Below are 20,052 nucleotides of genomic sequence, written 5' to 3'. Positions count from 1 at the left end.
CCCCCGGTAAAGTCACTTCTCTCTTCTTTTATTGTATTTCAGTAATTTTCAAACTGCCACAGTTCTCCTCCCACTTGCCATTTTTTCACCAAATATTGCTTCAACTTCTCCCAATCCATATTAAACTGTCCTGGATCGAGATCTCTCAGTTTCCTTGTCATTTTGTCCATTTCCGCCATGTACAGCAATTTGTAAATCCAGTCCTCCATAGTTGGCACTTCTTGTACTTTCCACTTTTGCGCATACAAAAGTCTAGCCGCTGCTGTCATGTAAAATAACAATGTCCTGTATTGTGCTGGAATATCCTCCATTCCCAAGTTCAGTAGCAGGAGTTCTGGGTTCTTATTAATTTGAAATTGTAAAATCTCGCTTATTGCTTCTGTTATTTCCCCCCAGTACTGCCTAGCTACCTCACAAGTCCACCACATGTGATACAACGATCCTTCATGCTTTTTACATTTCCAGCATTTATTAGACATTATTAGACATACTAGTTTATTCTTGAGTGGGCAGCTGCTGGCGTACAAAAATAAAGGCAGAAGGCTGCAGCTATTCCGTGACTGGAAAAATAAATTTAGTCAATTTTTTTAATGACAAGATATTCATTTTGTTATGTATGACATACAGGCCTATTTATTCATATTTACTTGTAAGTGTATTTCAATAAATAGTTTGCGTAATGTTCTAGTAGGCTTGGTATTTTGAATGTTTTTGTTATGTTTTTAAGATTTTTTGTAATCACAAGTATAGATGACTGGGGAAGGCAATAGCAAACCACCCTGTAAAAACTGCCAAGAAAACATTGTGATATGACATTCCCCTGCGCCCCCCCCCCCATGGGTCAGTCATGACTTGGTGTTTGCATAGGGGACTCCCTTTACCTTTAGAAACAATTTTTAATTGAAAGATTATACTGTTGTATTTATATCAAGATCTTATTTACCATGCATTGCCCATATATTTCTTAATGTACTGCAACAACATGTTTTTGAAATAGTTGGCATGGCTTAAAATGATCTGGACTGATCAATGTTTGAATAAATTAAGATAGCAGTTATATGTGAACTAACTTGGAAATGTATCCAAATAAATGAAGAGGACCTTACAGTCCAATTCAGCACACGTTCACATTGGAAACAAGGTAAAAAACTGAATATATGCTAGTTACAAATGGCAGTTACTATTCAATTTGTTGATGGGTATCTCTTCTCTCATTGTCACAGATTTAAAAGAATCCCTTAATAGATTCATTGACGAGGAATCCATGAATGATTATGACAGAGAAGCAGAAGCAGCCCTGGAGGCTGTGAAGTCTGACAAAGTTGATTTGCACCGTCTGACAAATGCATGGGCCAGAGCTTATACAGAGGTAAGAAATACTCCTTACTGTTAACAGAAGATCAGACTGGAAATGAGGCTGGAATTCAGTCCTTAGAGGACATTTTTTGTAGTGCAGTTAGAAATCGTAAGTCAAATACCTTTCTTGAGTTTTTTGAGGGTCTCACCGAGAGCTGAAAAGAAATACCACATTCAGCACTGTTACATTTGAATCCCCATAGTGTGACTGTTGATATTAGAATTCATTTTCATCTTCTTCCTGTGGCCAACACCCTACGCTTTCTTTCCCAGATCTCATGTTCAAAGCCATTCTTAACAAAGCAGGGGAATGTAGTTGCAAATGATTGATATAGTAATAATGTGTGAATGCAGTCTAAGTTATCATCAGCCCATTTTGCCAATCATTTGCCACCCTAGCTTATTTTCCAGGATTCTCATGAGGATTAAAAAAATCAAACCCGTCTGCTGATACTGGACTTGTGACAGGTTCTGTCCTCTTTGCTCAGCATAGACAATTCAGTTGTTCGGGAAACAAAGCCGTTAACGTTCCAGCTTCTGTGAAGAAAAGGAAAGCTGTTGCTGAACTAGGATCAAAAGCTCACTCTTGGGCAAGCTGAGGCCAGGGAGCAGATCTTGAGAGGCAGGGATGTTCATGAACAGTAAGCATAAAGCCAAGGAGGCTGAAGCCTTGGTGCAGAGCAGGGCATGGGCCAAAAGAGAAGAACCTGAAGGGAAGGGTAGATTTGGGAGTGGTTGGAGAAGCCAGGCACTTGCTCAAATGGAGTCGTGTTTCAAACGGTGCTAAGGCCCCTGGTCTGCATCTTACAGAGAATGACTTGAGGACTAGAGGTTGTGCTGAGTGGACTTGCTTTCAAGTTGCATGTAAGCATTCTGGGAAGGAGGAGGAAAACAGACAGTCTCTATTTCAGAATATCAAAGCCAGTGGTTAATCAAATGTCTCTCTGGCATGCAACAGAATGCAGACATCCCTTAAAAGAAGGGGAGAAATGTGGTCATCCTTATGTTAAAGCTAAGTTAGGATATAGTTAAGGGACATCTCTCAAATTAGGTTCAGACACAAATATGGGAAGGTTATCCAAATGGAATAGGCCTGTATCTCTGCACATGTATGGATTTATCCAAATGCTTTTTATTCCTTTCCAGGCAACTCTGGAGCATGCAAGGCCTGAAGATCCTAGTTGGGATGAAGACTTTGCAGATGTTTATCATGATTTGATCCATTCTCCTGCCTCTGAAACCCTCTTGAACCTGGAACACAATTATTTTGTTAGCATCTCAGAATTAATAAGTGAAAGAGACATAGAGCTGAAAAAATTAAGAGAAAGGTATTCTTAAAATGTTTAAAATCTGGCACCTTCCAGTTGTCCTAATGTTATTTCAGAGAATAGAAAAAAATAATCTAATACGTGTTGTAAGAAATGTGCAAAGATGTTCAGGAACCAACAGGTTGCTTAGGCATACACAGTGGGCTTGCATTAGCCCAATGGAATTCTTGATTTCCCCCATCAGCTGACATCCAAACCATTACTTTAAAAAGGGGGATTTTGAAGCAGTTCTTTGTCATTTATGTGTGAGGGTGGGAATGGTACTCACAAGTAGCAACTATAAACGTCTTCATGTTTGTAGAGTGAACTCTGCTTTCACATTTCTTTGGATTTTGACGTAATACGACATTTTCTTGAATTATGTTATTTACTCTGAGGGTGGGTTGCTATTGAACAGGTAGAACTAGAAGAGCTTTTATCCTGTTAAAAAGAACATGCAAACTTGATGCTTGCCGTTTCAAAGTAGACTATGGAAAATTGGTATTATTTTTCTGTAGACGTTCCTCTTATAGCTGAGACTTGTACATTTTAATATGATTTTGGATAATGGAAGTTTAGGGAGTACATCTGATTAATGGCAGTTATATCCAGGAGACTCGATTATTTCTAACTAAACCAGAGGTCCTTGTTTCTAGGCAAGGAGCTGAAATGGACAAGGTGATGCAGGAACTGGGGAAGTCGCTAACTGATCAAGATGTGAACATGCTGGCTGCTCAGCACTTTGATTCCCAGCAGGTAAGTCCAGGCTCCTGATTAAAATAGTTAGCTTGTTTTAAGTTGATATTCTGAGCTGGAATCTGCTTTTAGGTCTTGGAGAACAAGTGGAACAATGAACTAAAACAAACCACGACCATCCAGAAACAGGAGTATCAGGAGTGGGTGGTGAAGCTTCACGAGGACTTAAAGAATCCCAACAGCTCTATCAGGTAGTTAAGTATATTAATAATGAAGCAAACAACAGTGTGTGTTGTTGGGTCTTTAGTTTATAGAAATGTTCTTTTAACTTAGTGTAGCTGCTGAAACAAAGGCCATAAACAAATAGTTGGATAAGGGGAGAGGGGACAGAAATGCAGGAAGGATGACATCCCAGTTGCTTGTATCCCAGCAGGAACTTGCCTGTTTCTAGGGCTCCAGCAAGGAGCATCTTGCCTCTTTCTAGGTCAGCCATCGGTGATTCCCAAGCTGTGTGCCCCAAGGGGAACTGAAGTACACCTTGAAAAATGAAACTTCCCTGTTGGGTCTATCTGCTGCTCTGGGGCTCTTAGAATGGTGAAACTGTGCAGCAGTATTGATCTCCCCCCTACTTCCCATCTTATTTTGTGGGAAGGAATGAGGGAACACTTCGATTCCCAGACGTAGCTTGTGTTGCAGCTAAAGGGTGCAGGGGGATCTTTAGAGCATCACTGTGGCCCAAAGCATGTACCTGTCTCTCACCAGGTAATGGGGACATCTTGGTGTTGGGAGGAAAGATTAGCTGGGCTGCTCCAAAATTGTAAGGAGGAAGGCTGCCCATTATTCCAGGACTGAGTGGAAATAATTGTATGTCTCTCTTTGGGAGACAAAAAATAATAAAAGTTCTGGCTTTTAAAAGCTGGGAAATATTGGGCTGAGGTAGACTGAAGCATTGACACACACACACACAGAGCAACAAAAGGCAATCCATGTGGAAACTGGCTGCTGTGAAAAGATTGGTAGACTCAGGTCTCATTGCCGGGTCTAGATTGTGAGCAAATGTTATTGCTGATCCCATTTGGGAGCGGAGAATATTTCTGTAGTCCAGGGACCCATTCGTTTTCAGTTAAAACATAAGAAAAGCTCTGCCAGACCAGACAGTGGTCCGCCTAGCATCTTGTTGGATGCAGTGGACAGCAGTTGCCATGGAGGACCAACAAGCATGACATAGAGGCTGAGGCCATCTCCTGAACAGTGGTATCTGGAGATGTACTGGTTCTGAACGTGGAGGTTCCCTTTAGTCAACATTGGCTAATTGCCTGGTTCCCTTAGGCAAGATTCCGCCATAATATGGGCTTAACAAATGGGCTACTGAATGCAGCCTTAAGAGCTACAGCTTCCATCAAATCTCCCCAATTTTTGGTTTGGACTGTGACCTCAGCCATGATGCTTGGGTATCTTATATGATAATAGCCAAGTGGTTCTGACCTGCGGATACTTAAATCCATGGATTGGGGCCACCTTGACATAAAGGAGATTTTTCTCCAAAATTGTGGAATCCTCACCCCCGCAACCCGGGTCCGGGTTGCAGAAAAAACTGAAAACTAAAAAGGGAGGCCTACAAAATAAAGCCAAAAACCTAGAACAGCTCACTGCACAAGTACAATTGGTTGTTATCAGTGGGTGCATAAGGAAGAAGAGGGGAGGAGAAAGAACATTTACCTCAGAGGCAGGCCTAGCAACGAGGAAAGCTGTGACAACTAGAGGCCTGGTAGGGCCCCCTGCCATGGAGGTGAAGCTGTGGGTTGGCTGGAAGAGTCATCACTGCTGCTGCCAGGGTAAAGCTGCCGGGCAGCTGGGGATGTTGCTAGCAGCAGTGACAAAACTGAAGGCAAGTGCTCAGTCATTGAGGAAGAACAACCCTGTAAGGTAGGTGGATTTCCGGTCTGGAAATGATGGCTACCTGACGTTGCCCGGGGAGCTGGGCGATCAAGAGCTACTGCTGGGGCAGGCTAGGCATTCCAATTGCCAGCTGCCACCTCTTTCCAGGAAGGGAAGGGGCAAGAACTCAACGAGACCCTGAGAGTGAGTGATCTTGGCATCAGGGGAGGTTCTGAATAAAGGATTTCCTCTGGTGTCTTGAGGTCCCCTTGGAGAAGGGCAAGCTAAAATCTCTACAGAGCTCTCTGAGTCAAACAGACATAAGGATACCAGAATCCGGGCTTCTGTAATTGAATTTAAACATCTTGGAGCTTAAGAAGCAGCGCGAACAACCCAAACGGACAGAAAGAAGGTAAATTTTGCTATCTCTCTAATAACCTGAGAAATTTTTTTAAAAACGAAGCTCAGGAAGAGAGCAGATACGTGGGGGGGAACGAAAGCCAGTCCAAGTATGAAGAAAGCAGATAAAGACAGACTGGAATGGCAGAATGCTTTAGAATCATTAGAGAAGAAGGTGCTGGAAAGCACTAAAGAAATATCCCAATCTATCCAAAAGTTGGAAGAAAATTTCTCTAAGAATGTGAAAGACTTAATAAAGGCAGAGGTGGCAGAACTAACTAAGAGCATAGATGAGGTGGAAAACGAAATGCAAGCAACAAAACAAGTAGTTCAAGGGGTGGAGCAGAAGACCAAGGAAAAATGCCAAAAACTTCAAGACCGAATAGTAACGATGGAATGCAAAGTGGCTGAAAATCAGTTAAGATTTAGGGTGGTCCCTGAAATTAAAGAGCAGGATGTGCAAGAACAGATGATTGCCATACTGGCAGAATTTTTAGACAAGCAACCAGAAGAAATTGAAGCAAGTATTGATTTGATGTACAGAGTAAACTCTAGCTATGCAAGACAGAAGAATCTACCTAGAGATGTGATGGTATTTTTTACAGCAAGAAGAATCAAAGAAGAAATTTTGAGAGAGCATTTTAAAAATCCCTTGGTGATGGAAGGGGGCAGAGTTCAAATCATGAAAGAAATAACAAGAAAAGTACTCCAAGAGAGGAAGAAGTATAGGGAACTGACGGAGAAATTGAGGGGAAAGGAGATCAGGTATAGGTGGGAAATACCTGAAGGATTGAGCTTCCAATATTAAACGGAGAAAATTACGATCAAGTCAAGACATGAAATGACAATGTTCTTACTCAAAAATCAAAAAGACTTTCCCAGAGCTGAACAGGAATAATATGATTATAATAATAATTCACCACAGAAACGTAAGCTAGTTTTTTATTGGCTGAAAAAACAAAAATGTAATATTATATGCTTACAAGAAATTCATATTAAAGAAAAAGATATTAAATTAAAAAAAAATGAATTATAAGGGAAGAATTTTGGGCATCAGCAAAACAGAAGAAAAAAGGAATTGTATTATATGTAAAGGAAGAATTGAATCCAAAGTTAATTTTCAAGGACAAAGATGGAAGATATCTGGCAATAGAAGTAAAGTTGAATGGCAAAAGGACTTTGGTCTTAGTAATATATGCTCCAAATGGAGCTAAAGAAGAATTTTTCCAAAAGCTAATACAAGAATTGGACGAATACTCATTTGAACAAACTATTATGGTGGGAGATTTTAATGGAGTTGTTAATCTGGAGATGGACAAACAAATGAAGACAAAGCAAAGTAAAACAGGGAAGTTACCTAATCGTTTTTTGAAGTGACAAAACAGGAGAACTTAGAGGATCTATGGAGAAAGTATAATTTGGAAATAAAGGACTTTACATATTACTCGGTAAGACATCAATCTTTTTCCAGAATTGACATGATTTGGGCAACGAAGGATTTAAGTCTCTTAACAAAGAAAATTGAAATAATGCCAAGAATAAGTTCAGACCATAATCCGATAATATGGGGAATTTTGACAGGGAAGAAAAAATTTAGATGGAGACTGAATGAAGATCTTATTCAAAATCAGGAGAATCTGAAATTCATACAAAGAGAGATGAAGGTTTTTTTCCAATTCAACATGAGTCAAGAAGTATCAACAAGTACGGTTTGGGATGCCTATAAAGCAGTGATGAGAGGAAATTTGATTACCTTGAACAGCAAAGAAGAGAAGAGAAAAATAGATTCAGGAGATCCAGGACAAAATAAAACAAAAAGAACAAGAAATAAAAAAGAAATCAGGAAAGAAAAGACTGATACAAAAAGTAAAGATATTACAGGAGCAGCTGAAGGCTTTTATGAATAAAGAATTGGAATGGAATTTAAAGAGCCTGCAACAAAAATATTTTGAAGGATCTAATAAGCCAGGAAAGTATTTAGCTTGGCAATTGAAGAAAAAAAGGGAGAAGATAATAATTGTTAAAATTGTGGAACAGGGGAAAGAAGTAATAGATCACAGAGGTATAAAAAGAGCATTCTATAAATACTATGCTTTCTTATTCCAGAAAAAGACAATAAACTCAGAGGCAATAGATGAATATTTACAGAAGTTAAAACTACCTAAAATTTCAGAGACAATGAGAGAAATATTAAATGCTTCAGTTACAGAAAAGGAAATTTTAGACGCTATAGATTCAACGAAGGAGGGGAAAGCACCAGGTCCAGATGGAATATCAGCAAAATTTTATAAAATAATGAAAAAAGAGCTGGTGCAAGTACTACAAAAGTTGATGAATGAGATAATGAAGAAAAAGGAAATGCCAAAAACGTGGAATGAAGCGAATATTTCATTGATTCCGAAGGAGGTTCAAGATTTAACGGATGTCAAAAATTATAGACCTATATCTCCGTTGAATAATGACTATAAAATCTTTGCCAAAATTTTGGCGGAAAGGCTGAAAAGATTCTTGACAGAGTTTGTGGGCGAAGAGCAAGCAGGTTTCTTACCTAACAGGCAAATTAGAGACAATCTGAGAGTTATGCTAGATGCCATTGAATGTTATGACACACGTATAGATAAGGAGGTAGGGTTCTTCTTTGCGGATGCAGAGAAGGCCTTTGATAATTTGAATTGGGATTTTATGTTCCAGACAATGGAGAAAATGGATTTAGGACAAGAATTTATAAATGCTGTTAAAGTAATATACAAGGATCAGAAAGCAACATTATGTATAAACAGCGATTTGACAGAAAACTTTGAAGTAAGAAAAGGCACGAGACAAGGATGCCTGCTTTCACCTTTACTGTTTGTTATGGTATTGGAGATATTGTTAAGACAAATAAGAGAAGATGAAAGTATCAGAGGTATAAGGCTGAGAGGCTTCTCTTTCAAATTCAGAGCATTTGCAGACAATGTGATGTTTATAGTGGAAGATCCAATCCAGACATTACCAGTATTAATAGAAAAAATTAAAGAATTTGGAGAACTGGCAGGATTTTATATTAACAAATCAAAGTCGAAATTGCTCTGTAAGAATATGATCAAGAAAAGGCAGAAGGAACTAATGGACACGGTAAAGTGTGAGGTGGTCCAAAAAAGAAAATATTTGGGAATAGACCTTACAATGAAAAATATAGATGTGTTTAAAAATAATTATGAAAAGTTATGGATACAAATAGAAAAAGACATGGTGAAATAGAATAGACTAAATTTATCACTAATGGGGTGGATATCAGTTGTTAAGATGAACGTGTTACCTAGGGTGATGTTTTTGTTACCAACTATCCCAATTGTAAAAGAGAAGAAACAATTTGATAAGTGGCAAAAGAAGATTTCACATTTTGTCTGGGCAGGGAAAAAACCAAGAGTGAAGATGAAGGTTTTGTGTGATGCTAAAGAAAGGGGTGGACTACAATTACCAAATTTGAAGCTTTACCGTGATGCAATATGTTTAATGTGGATGAAAGATTGGGCTAATTTATCTAATCAAAAACTTGTTAGCTCTGGAGGGTTTTAATAATGTATATGGGTGGCATGCGTACTTATGGTATGATAAGCATAAAGTAGATGGTATGTTCCAACATCATTATGTGAGAAAGAATGTATTCATGATCTGGCAAAAATATAAAAAAATTGTAGGGGAGAAAAGGCCAATGTGGATAGCTCCAGCAGAAGTGATAAACCCATGAACTGAATATAAGGGAGAAGAATGGATAACTTATAAAGACTTATTGGTGGCGGATGGAAACACTTATAAAATGAAGAGACAAGAAGACCTTCCATTTAAATACGGTTGGTTGCAATATAGACAAATTATTGATTTATTTGAAGTTGACAAAAGAAAGGTGGGCTTTAAGAATAAGAACTCGGAGTTAGAGGATCTTCTGTTCGGAGGTGGAGAGAAAATGATATCTAAGTTGTATAAACTATTACTGAAATAGTATACAGAAGATGAAATAGTTAAGACTCAGATGGTGAAATGGGCGATAAATGTCAATAGAGAAATTACAATGGAGGCCTGGGAATATATGTGGAAAAATACATTGAAAATACCAACATGTGTCAACTTAAAGGAAAATTGTTATAAAATGTTATATAGATGGTACTTGACACCGAAGAAAATAGCTAATATGAGTAAAGATATGTCAAATAATTGTTGGAAATGTAAACAACATGAAGGTTCTTTTTATCATATGTGGTGGACATGTGAGAAAGCTAAATCTTTTTGGGCTAAGATATATGAGAAAATGTTGCTAATCTTGAAGGGCAATTTGACTAAAAGTCCGGAGCTGTTAGGTTTAAATATGGAAAAGATTAATGTAAGAGATAGAACATTGCTATTTTATAGGATAGTGGCAGCAAGAATGTTGTATGCACAATACTGGAAGCAAGAGAAGATACCAGAAATCGAAGAATGGATACAAAAACTGTTATACATGGCAGAGATGGATAAAATGACGAGGAAACTGAGAGAGCAAAACTTAAAAGAATTTCAAGAAGACTGGCAGAAATTGAAAGACTATCTGGAAAATAAATTGGATGTAAGGGGAAAATTGTTGATTTTTGAGAAGTGTTAAAAAAATAGATATGTATAGACTTTACCTTTGATGATAGGGATGAGAAGTAAAACTAGAGTTAAGGATAAGAAATAGAATGGTTCTAGCGCTGTTGGAAGTCGATATAAGAAAGGGGAAGAGGGGTGGGGACACATAATAAATATTTGAGGGAATGAAAAAATTGGAATGTATTAATGTATATATATGTTGACCTACCCAATAAAAATTGTTATAATTAAAAAAAAAAAACCTGTAAGGTAGGTTAGGCTGAGAGGTTGTGACTGAACCAGGGTCACCCAACGAGCTTCTGTAGCAGAGTGGGGAATTGAAACTGGGTTGCCCATATCCTAGTCTGTCACCCTAATCACTATACCACACTGCCTTCTTGTAAGTGAAGAGGGGGAAAGCCTAGCAGCTAAACCCCAAACGTTTCTCTTATGCCTATAAGAAAGAAAATTTAAGTCCCGTAGATCCAAACCAACCTGGCAAGGCCACGTACTGCAGTGAAGGCTAGATCTAGTTTCTTCAGAGCAAACAAAATCTACTGAGGTTTGCAGAGTGCTGCTTGTGCTTAATGCTAGGACTCCACTGGTGTGGGTTGAGCTGCCCATGACTTTGCCTGCAGATACGCACACAGGATCCCCCAAAAGGATCATAGGGATTGTGTTTTAGGGTGGGTAAGAACTAGGATTTGTGTGCGTGCGCGCGCACACTCCAGATCTATAGACATAAAGGCTGTAGGAGAAACTGGATTGTTTCTCTGCCATACCCTAAGAAAACAGAGATTACAGATGTATTACAGATCAGGAACCTGCTGAAAATTTTCAGAAAGTTGATGCTTGAAGGAGATCTCTGCCTGAGCTGCCATCACCCTCACCTTAGCTTAGATTCTCATGCTTTGCTTACGGTTCAGTTTCTGCTATTTAAACAAATATTGGGAGTCCGTATACAGGCATAGCAGATGGCCGAGGGCCGCCCCAGGAGAAGTGATGGTCTTAGATGGAAGAAGGAGGACACCCGCTGGCACTCAGCCGAAGGCCTGGGGGAACATCTCCGTTTTACAGGCCCTGCGAAACTGTAACAGGTCCCGCAGGGCCTGGATCTCCAGCGGGAGAGCGTTCCACCAGGTCATGGCCAGGAAAAAGCCCTGGCCCTGGTTGAGGCCAGACAGATGTCCTTCGAGCCAGGGACCACCAGGAGTTGCTTGTCTGCAGAGCGCAACACCCTGTATGGGACGTGATGGAAGAGGCGGTCCCACAGGTATGCAGGTCCCAGTCCATGAAGGGCTTTAAACACCAAGGTTAACACCTTGAACTGGATCCGGAACTCTACTGGGAGTCAGTGCAGCTGGCACAGCACAGGATGAATGTGCACTCGAATTGGCGTTCCGGTAAGGACATGTGCCGCTGCATTCTGGAACAGATTGGAATGAAAACATACAAAATAAAAAATACCTCCCCCTCCCCCTTTATTATACAGGCTTTCTAGATCTGCTAATTTGATCAAGCCTCCAGCTAGATCTTAATTCTGCCTTTTCCCCCAACCGTTGAAAGGATCATAGTTTAGGCACAAAAAAAAAAGTCTCAGTTCTCCATTAATACAGATAGGAGATGCAACAGTAATAGGAAACAACCTGTTGTTTTACTTCTTTGTCTGCCTTAGTGATGAAATAAAGGTTCAGCCTAATCAGTGGAGGGAATCTGTAGAAGGGAACGGAAGACTTTTTGAAGACCAGAGGCAGTTGGAAGAAAGCTTCACAATTCATCTGGGTAAGTGAAATGCTGAACGTCTGCCTTCTCAAAGGGAGACCCTATTCTCACCACCACTGTTTCTCTAGGTAGGATCTGGTTAGTCCTCATGGTACTCTGTTTCTTGGTCCCTCATAACTAGACAAAAGCTGATGCCCCACCATCAAGGTGAAGAGGGAGTGATTTCACCTCCCCTTACCTCTCCTGACTGCAGTCCTCCTGACTTACTTTATTGATTGATCGATTAATGTCATTTATAGTCTGCCTTTCTCATTGAGACTCAAGATGGATTATACAGTGTGGGATTAGTACAGTCAATATCGGGAACATTTCCATAAACTATGCCAAAGGGTAAATAGATACAAGTTTACAAAGATATAGCATTATTAGGAATCCAGTACAATATAGTGATGAGGTCTATGGTTCCTCCTAACTCATTAGCGGATCATCTGAGATGCCCTGCCTACAATACAGCCCTCCTATCTAAGTAAAAGCCTTTTTGAATAATTCAGTTTTGCACCATTTGTGGAAAGCCAGGGGAGTGGGGGGCTCTCCTGACCTCCTCAGGCAGGCCATTCCACAGGTTGGGGGCCACCACAGAGACACCCCATGTACGGGCTGCTGTTGATTTCACCGATGTGCAGGGTGGCACCTGCAGGAGATCGTGTTTGGAAGAGCAAAGCTGCTGTGGAGGAGCATAAGGAGGGAAGCGGTCCCATAGGTATGCAGCTTTTTCATCCAGGAGGGTCCTGCAACCCCAGGAGTCATCTTTCTAGTGGTCTAAAGCTACTGTTAGGGGCAGGGGCGGGGTTGCAGGAAGAATCCACAAGCTTTGCATTGGGGGTTGACTGGATGATAGCCAACATATGTTGGGATGGATGAAATTCTAGTAGTGAAGGATAATTTCAGCTGCTTTGATCTGGATTACCAAGGCTTCTTTCCCTTGAGCTCAGGGGTAAAGCAGGTCCAAAAGGTCTGAGGAAAAGCTCCTCTGTTAGAAGGTCAAATTACAAGTTTGCTGTGGGAGGAGGGGGACAGGCAATACACCCCAAGTGACAATTTTCAGCTCTTTTTGATCCGTCTGCCTTGTTTTTTCTCTACCCAGGAGCACAACTGAAAACCATGCACAACCTGAGACTACTGCGGGCAGATATGTTGGACTTCTGCAAGCACAAGCGCAGTCATCGAAGTGGCGTCAAACTGCACCGGCTTCAAACGGCCCTGTCTCTTTACTCCACTTCTCTTTGTGGCCTGGTCCTCTTAGTAGATAATCGCATTAGTTCATACAGTGGGATTAAAAGAGGTAGGACCTCCTTGTTAGAATGGTATTTGCTGTCACTGAGTTGCACAAGTTATTCTAGAAACCCCCTTTGCCCATTCTGTACAATAAGGTAAATTTTACTTTGGTTTATGCCCATTACCTAAAACAGTAATGAAAGAGCTTAAAATGCCTGCCCCTTTCTTGGTGGCACTGAATTCATTCTAGCTCCCCATGTTCAGATAACTTCAAGGGGGGGGGGTATGAGGAACATTCAGTCACATGAGACCCAATCTGCGGTTTTAAGTGGTACAGCCCTGACGTGGCTTTTCCTGCCTTGCTAAGAACAGCAGCCTTTCTTTTTGTTTCAGATTTTGCAACTGTTTGCCAGGAGTGTACAGACTTTCACTTTCCAGGGATTCAGGAGCAGCTTGAAGTTGTCCAACAGGTTGTCCTTTATGCCCGGGCACAACGTAGCAGTAAATCGAAGAGACTGTATGGTCAGTAAGGGTTGGAATTGCTATCCTTGAAGCATTGAATGAATGTGTGATTTGGTGAGAGAGCTTTCCAATTGGCTGGTAAGATAAGAATGTGTAATCTTTAGATCTGAAGGCCCATTAGTGCTGTATAGCTTCTTAGAAACTGGAAATTAATTCATACATTTTCTGTAGCTCAGACACTGGTGGTTCTGAGTCCGTTATTAGGAAGTGGCACTCAAGATCTCCCAAGAATTGATAAATACAGCAGCATTCCGAGTAATTTTTTTTGGTGTGCTGGCATAAATCTATGCATGGTTTGCAGCTGCACTCCTGGCATCCATTCACCTCTATCCTTTCCCTCTCTGGAAAGAGAGACTCCCTTTGATCCCTCTTGCTCCTTTCTTAAAAGATACTTACTGGCTATCAGTTTGCTTCTGAGCACAGTCCAGAATGCCAGTTCTTACCTTTCAAACCCTAGATGCTCTGGGTCCAGGATATTTGTCCAGTCTGAAGGACTGCCTACTTGATTATGAACCTGCTTATCAGCAAAAAATAGCATTAAGGGCTCAACTCTGTGAGAAACCAGGGAGAGGGCCTTTTTTGTGGTGGCACCTTGGTAATGATTCACAGTAGTTCACCTGTGACACCTAACTAGCTGACTTTTTAGGTGCCACCATAAAACTCTTTTCATAGCCATTTTTCTGGCTCTTTGTTTACGTGCTCTGAGGTTTTATGTCCTCCTAACATGTCATTTGCTTGAGTCGGTTTCTTCTGTCCTCTTTTATCTGCTGCTGCTGTTTGCAGTATTGATGATGATAGGGTTTTTTGTTACATTTGTAATCTATTTATGGCAGGTGGTGTTCATTATTGTAAGTTCAAGAAAAGCTCTTTTGTGTGGAGAGAGCAGCCCTGTTAATACTTTAAACAGCTAAGGTGGTGAGGTGCATTGTGTCACTAAAGTTCTTATCGTTTCAGTGGGTTGCTTCTGGGTGCCAAAAGCATGTCGTAATTTTCTGGATTAGTCTCAATCCGTCTTGTTTCTGTTAGTTGGTTCAAGCTGCATTCGAGAGACAGATGGTTTGTGAAGGTTGTTATGTAGCAGTTTGGTTTATTGGGAGTGTGCGCTTTTGTGCCTAAGAGGCCAGGGTAACAATAATAGTTATGCTTTTATAAAGCATCTCAAATGCTATACGCTAAAAAGAACAACCAGGCATAAACCAGTGGTCAAAACCAGAAATACCAAAGCACACACTGTGAATGTGAGAAAAGGACAGTTAACTTATATCACAAACTTTCAGTGGAGATGGATCAAGATGGGTAGCAGTGTTAGTCTGTCTGTAGCAGTAAAAAAGAGCAAGATGTCAGGCTATGGCATTCCATTTGGCTAGAGTCTGCCTTCCTCCCTTCTGCAAGAAGACAAGGTCTTTTGATTTCAAAAGGTTTTATTTGAAAGACAGCATTCAGGCCCAGGTGTCCACACTCCAGGACCAAGCAGATCCTGGCTGAGCAAAGCTTTGTTAGGAATGAGTTACAAAATGAGAGTTGTTACACTTCAGAGTCTCAGATCCCAGCCTCCCCCCAGAGTTCACATAGCAGGCAGCTTCTCTGTGGGAACGCATGTTCATCAAGGTCGTCTTCGAAAGGAACAGATAAGACACAGCATCCTCTCCCATGGAAATGTACTTGCAGGAACCTAGAGGGGAGAGAGACTAAACAACTACAGAAATTAATATGGCGTCGCACAGGCTACATGTCCCCAGCACGGCAGAACTTGACACAAGAGTCCAGTAGCACCTATAAGACTAACAAAATCTGTGGTAAAATATAAGCTTTCATGAGTCACAGTTCACTTCTTCAGATCTGTTCTTCAGTGTAAATATTGTTTCCATCCTTCCTTTATTCTGTCCTGATAGGATACTTTATTTCCATGTTGATATTGGATTCCTAGCCATGGCTTGAATTTCCTTTTGATTTCCTGAATCTTGTGGAACATATCTCTTGTTCTTCCTTTTTTGTTGTTTCCACTGGTTATTATAATAGATTTCTTTGTCTCTGCGTGCATGTCGCTGAAAAGCTACATTTAGAGTTCTGATAGTATTTCTGTCACTTTTTACTTTTGCTTGTCGTCTATCCTTAGCAGTTTTAAGAGTTTCATCAGATATCCATCTAGGCTTCTCCTTTCTTTTGGCTACAGGAATAGTCTTTGCACATTCTTCCTTGATAATATCTTTGGTTTCAGCCCATAGTTCTTCTGGTTCCTGATCAATTATACTTAGTAATGCAGATCTATCCTTTACATGGTCTTTCAATTCTTCAGGAATACTATTTAGATTATATTTTGGAACTATGATTCTTTTAGAGTTTTGCTTCAGCTTTATTCTAATTTTTGATACTAACAATTCATGGCCTTATCACAATCAGCCCCTGGTCTGGTTTTAGCAGAGAGAATAGATGTTACAACCCTTTCTTTCTCTTGGGTAGATTTGGTCTTTAAGCCTTTTTATTCTTGCCCCTCTTGATAGAGTGCTGCCACCAGAAATTAAATTCCAGAATAACTTAAATTTCTCCTTTTAGTAACGTGCTCAAGGGTCAGGCTTTTTTGTGGTACTATGTGGCCCTGAGGAAAGGAATGGGATATAGGAACGACAGATACTCTGGGATATGAAAAAAAACACTTTTATTCTTATAAGAAGCGTATCAGTTTCATATTCTTTCTAAAACTTGATGGTTTCCAAAGAATAGTTCTCAGTTCTTAAAGTTACTTTACTTAAACCCAGTCACACAGATCTTCTCTAAGGCTTCACACACAGATTGCCTGCTTTTGATACTGATTTCTCTTCCAATTACAAGTAAGACCTTTTCTCAGGCACACACACAGTTTGCCTGCTTTTCCCTGACTGAATGTTCTTTCACAAACACACAGTTCAGGTTTCCACACAGGTCATATTTCTCTCAGAACTGCTTAAACATGCTAAGGCTGCACACAGCTTGCCTCTCTTGCCCTGACTGAATCTTTTTTCTCCACTCTCAGTCTAAAACTGCCTTCACTCCACCCACACTCTCAGTCATCAACCAATCATCTCACTCACTCATCCCTCTCTTTCACCCCTACTCTTCATCTGTACACCAAGCATTTAAAGACCCATACACACATTTACTTAAAATCATTACAATAGAGCTTCTCCATCTTCTGCTTCTGTAATCTGTTTGGTTCCTGTATTGGCCACCCAGTGATTTCCACATACGTAATTGTCTTTTTGGTTGCCTGAAACATGCAGTAGCAATGAACAAGCTCTCCTGCTTCATTTCATGATCCTTGTTCAAATTTTGCAACAGTGTTTGATTCTGCTTTGTCTCCTACTTTGTAGACACCTCGACAATGTAGACACCTAAACAAGGATGCTTGATGCTTGTTTAGGTGTATCCTTGAAAGCTTATACCCTGAAAATCTTGTTAACTTTTAAAGTGCCACTGGATTCAAATCCTGCTGTTCTACTGCAGACCAACAGAGCCACCCACTTAAAATTTAACAAATGAATTTCACTCATGCTTTCTTCTGCAAGTAGATTTTGGTACTCAAGATTCAGTGTTGGGTCTTTAATTTTTTCTATGTTTCAAAACATTGATAGGGCACCCCTAACTCCAAGTAGAACTTTTGCTTAAATTCCCAAGTATGAAGTTTTCCCTCTGTATCTAAATGTTATAACTGTTCCACATTTCATTGTCTGGGTTGTCGATCTTTCATTGTGCATCATCATGTATAACTGAGAAACATCTATTTATACTTGACATTTTAATAATTTTATTTCCTACAGATGCAGCAAACAGAAATAGTGGTAGTGATGATAAATCTAAGAACTTGGAACAAAACCAGTCAAATATTTTGCCTGGTAAGTAGAGCAATATGGGTGGTGCAGTTGTTCTGTTAGCTATGTCTCTCAAAAGAATTGTGATTGAAATCTTCTAGTGGAATGGATGCTCCACATGTTGCAAGGCAGGAGTCAACAATTTATTTTATTTTTATTATATTTATATCCTGCTTGCTCTGCAAGTGGGATCAGAGTGGGTAACATCAATCAATAGAAATCACATTAAATGTCACAGCCACCCGGCCTAATACATCCCATGAAATGGGTGATGGCATACAGATTAGGTGACTCGACAGACAACTGTCTGCATTCCCTGCTCAGCAGGAGACCAGCAAAAAGCAGCTCACCCAAGCCTCAGCCATATGCCTGGCGGAACATCTCTGTCTTACAGGCCTGGCAGAAAGATAGTAAATCTTGCCGGGCCCTGGTTTCCACAGACAGAGTTCCACCAGGTGGGTGCCAGGACCGAGAAGGCCCTGGCCCTGGTTGAGGCCAGGCAAGCATCCTTGGGACCAGGGACCACCAGTTGTTGTTTATCAGCTGACCCAAGTACCCTCCGGGAAACATATGGTGAGAGGCGGTCCCGCAGATATGCTGGTCCCAGTTATTTAAGGGTTAAAACCAACATCTTGAACCTGCTCCAGAACTCCACTGGGAGCCAGCGCAGTTGATGCAGAACAGGTGTTACATGTGCCCTATATGGTATCCTCATGAGGACACACGCAGCTACATTCTGGACCCGTTGCAACTTCCTGACCAAACCCAAGGGAAAACCCTACATAGGGCGAGTTACAGTAATTTAATCTGGAAGTGGCTGTTGCTTGGATAACTGTTGTTAGGTCATGGATCGAAAGGTAAGAGACCTGTCGCAGATGGAAAAAAGCAGATCTGGCAACTGCAGTGATCTGGACCTCCATTGATAGAGAGTTTGAGCTTTGCCCAAGAGTTGTCAGAAACACAGAGCCTGTCACAAAACAAGCCAAGAACTTGTCTGGCTGTTAATGCAATGGCTCATGTGTCTCAGACTTTGTCTGCTGTATACATGATTTTGCCTAGAAGCAGGCAAATAAACCGTTTTGTGGATTGTTTTTAGCCCAACCTTAACAATACATCAGCACTTCCAAAGTATTCCTGTTGTTTTCATGCTTATAACTCTACAAGTCAAAGTCGGTTATGATGATATGTTAGTGCCCAACTTGAACCCATTCCCTCCACCCCCAATAATAAAAGAGATGCAACTTGTGTAAACAGTTTGAGTGTGAAGTTGCAAACTTTTAATAGATGAAGAGCTACATTTTCACACTCTTTCTCAACTCCACTGTTACACTATGCAAGTCAGCAGCTCATGTGATCAGTTCACAATAAGTTGGCCACTGGTGTATCATCAGAGTTGACTCTTTGACACCAAATGACTGCTGGCGACTGCTGTTGCTTTAAGTTCTGTCTCTCTTTCACATGGTCCTCTTCTATTTCTGTCCCAGTATCTGGCATTTCCTCCTCTGCCATCACAGTGCACTTCAAAATCTGTGTATAAGTGTTAAAACATCTCTTCATCCTGTACCTAGCCATTTAGGAATCCGCAGCTGCCTATTCTGGCACTTGCACGTCTTGGAGGATAATTTCTCTCTCAAAAGGAAACATAAGAGTGGTACTCTACATTGCCCGTTCCATATTTTTGCACTGATCCCAGGGTCCCTCTAATGTATGGTTTGTGTTTTGCATTGTAATAGCTTTTATACTTTGTCTTGATAGTATTGGCAGAAAACCATTGGTGTAGCCAGTTGGAATCAGTGAATACTTTTCCTGTTTTACCTGAATCGAATCTTAGTGATGAGGTGCTTTTAGATCACACTTTCACTTCTTTCTCTCACTCCATTGTCACTTGTATGAAACTGGCTGTTGTTCTGATGTTCCCGCAGGAGAATTCTACATTACTCGCCACTCAAATCTCTCTGAAATCCATGTTGCCTTTCACCTCTGCGTGGATGATAATGTGAGGTCGGGGAACATTACGGCCCGGGATCCTGCAATAATGGGCCTTCGAAATATCCTCAAAGTGTGCTGTACTCACGACATAACTACTGTCAGCATTCCTCTTTTGCTAGTGCATGATATGTCTGAGGTAAGCAGTCCATCACCAATTATTGTCTTTTGATTCTCTTTTTAAAACTTCTTTATTGCCAAGCCTGTCAGTCTAGATCAGTGATTTTCAAACTGGAAGCCCAGCCATTCCTTGGAATACCTTGATGGATAATGGCAGATTAGCTTGCCTTCCAGCCCCAGAAAATATTTTGGGGAGTGGAGGGGTCTGTTTTAGGACGCATATCTCTGTTTACATGTAAACGGAGGAGGCCCAATAGAGCTCTGCATGAAATGACAGCCTGCCCCTAGAACATGCCCCCAGTATCCTGCATGGGGGTTCCACAGTAGATAAGTTGATGTGTTCTCCAGAAGCTTGAAAATCA

At 40.7% G+C, this 20,052-nt stretch overlaps 1 protein-coding gene across 2 annotated transcripts in view; it reads left to right on the top strand.

The window, feature by feature from the left end:
- Positions 1–20,052, top strand: part of C16H12orf4 (chromosome 16 C12orf4 homolog) — a 43,935-nt gene that overhangs the window by 1,326 nt on the left and 22,557 nt on the right. For both annotated transcript variants that reach the window (XM_055000791.1, XM_055000792.1), the window contains exons 3-11: positions 1,224–1,369; positions 2,503–2,684; positions 3,320–3,419; positions 3,492–3,610; positions 11,896–12,002; positions 13,087–13,284; positions 13,611–13,739; positions 17,534–17,608; positions 19,507–19,709. In XM_055000791.1, the coding sequence (XP_054856766.1) occupies positions 1,224–1,369; positions 2,503–2,684; positions 3,320–3,419; positions 3,492–3,610; positions 11,896–12,002; positions 13,087–13,284; positions 13,611–13,739; positions 17,534–17,608; positions 19,507–19,709 (1,259 nt within the window). The remainder of the gene's footprint in view (positions 1–1,223; positions 1,370–2,502; positions 2,685–3,319; positions 3,420–3,491; positions 3,611–11,895; positions 12,003–13,086; positions 13,285–13,610; positions 13,740–17,533; positions 17,609–19,506; positions 19,710–20,052) is intronic.

This window comes from Eublepharis macularius, chromosome 16, assembly GCF_028583425.1.
Source record: "Eublepharis macularius isolate TG4126 chromosome 16, MPM_Emac_v1.0, whole genome shotgun sequence".
NCBI lineage: Eukaryota > Metazoa > Chordata > Lepidosauria > Squamata > Eublepharidae > Eublepharis > Eublepharis macularius.
This window is presented reverse-complemented; position numbering and strand designations above follow the sequence as displayed.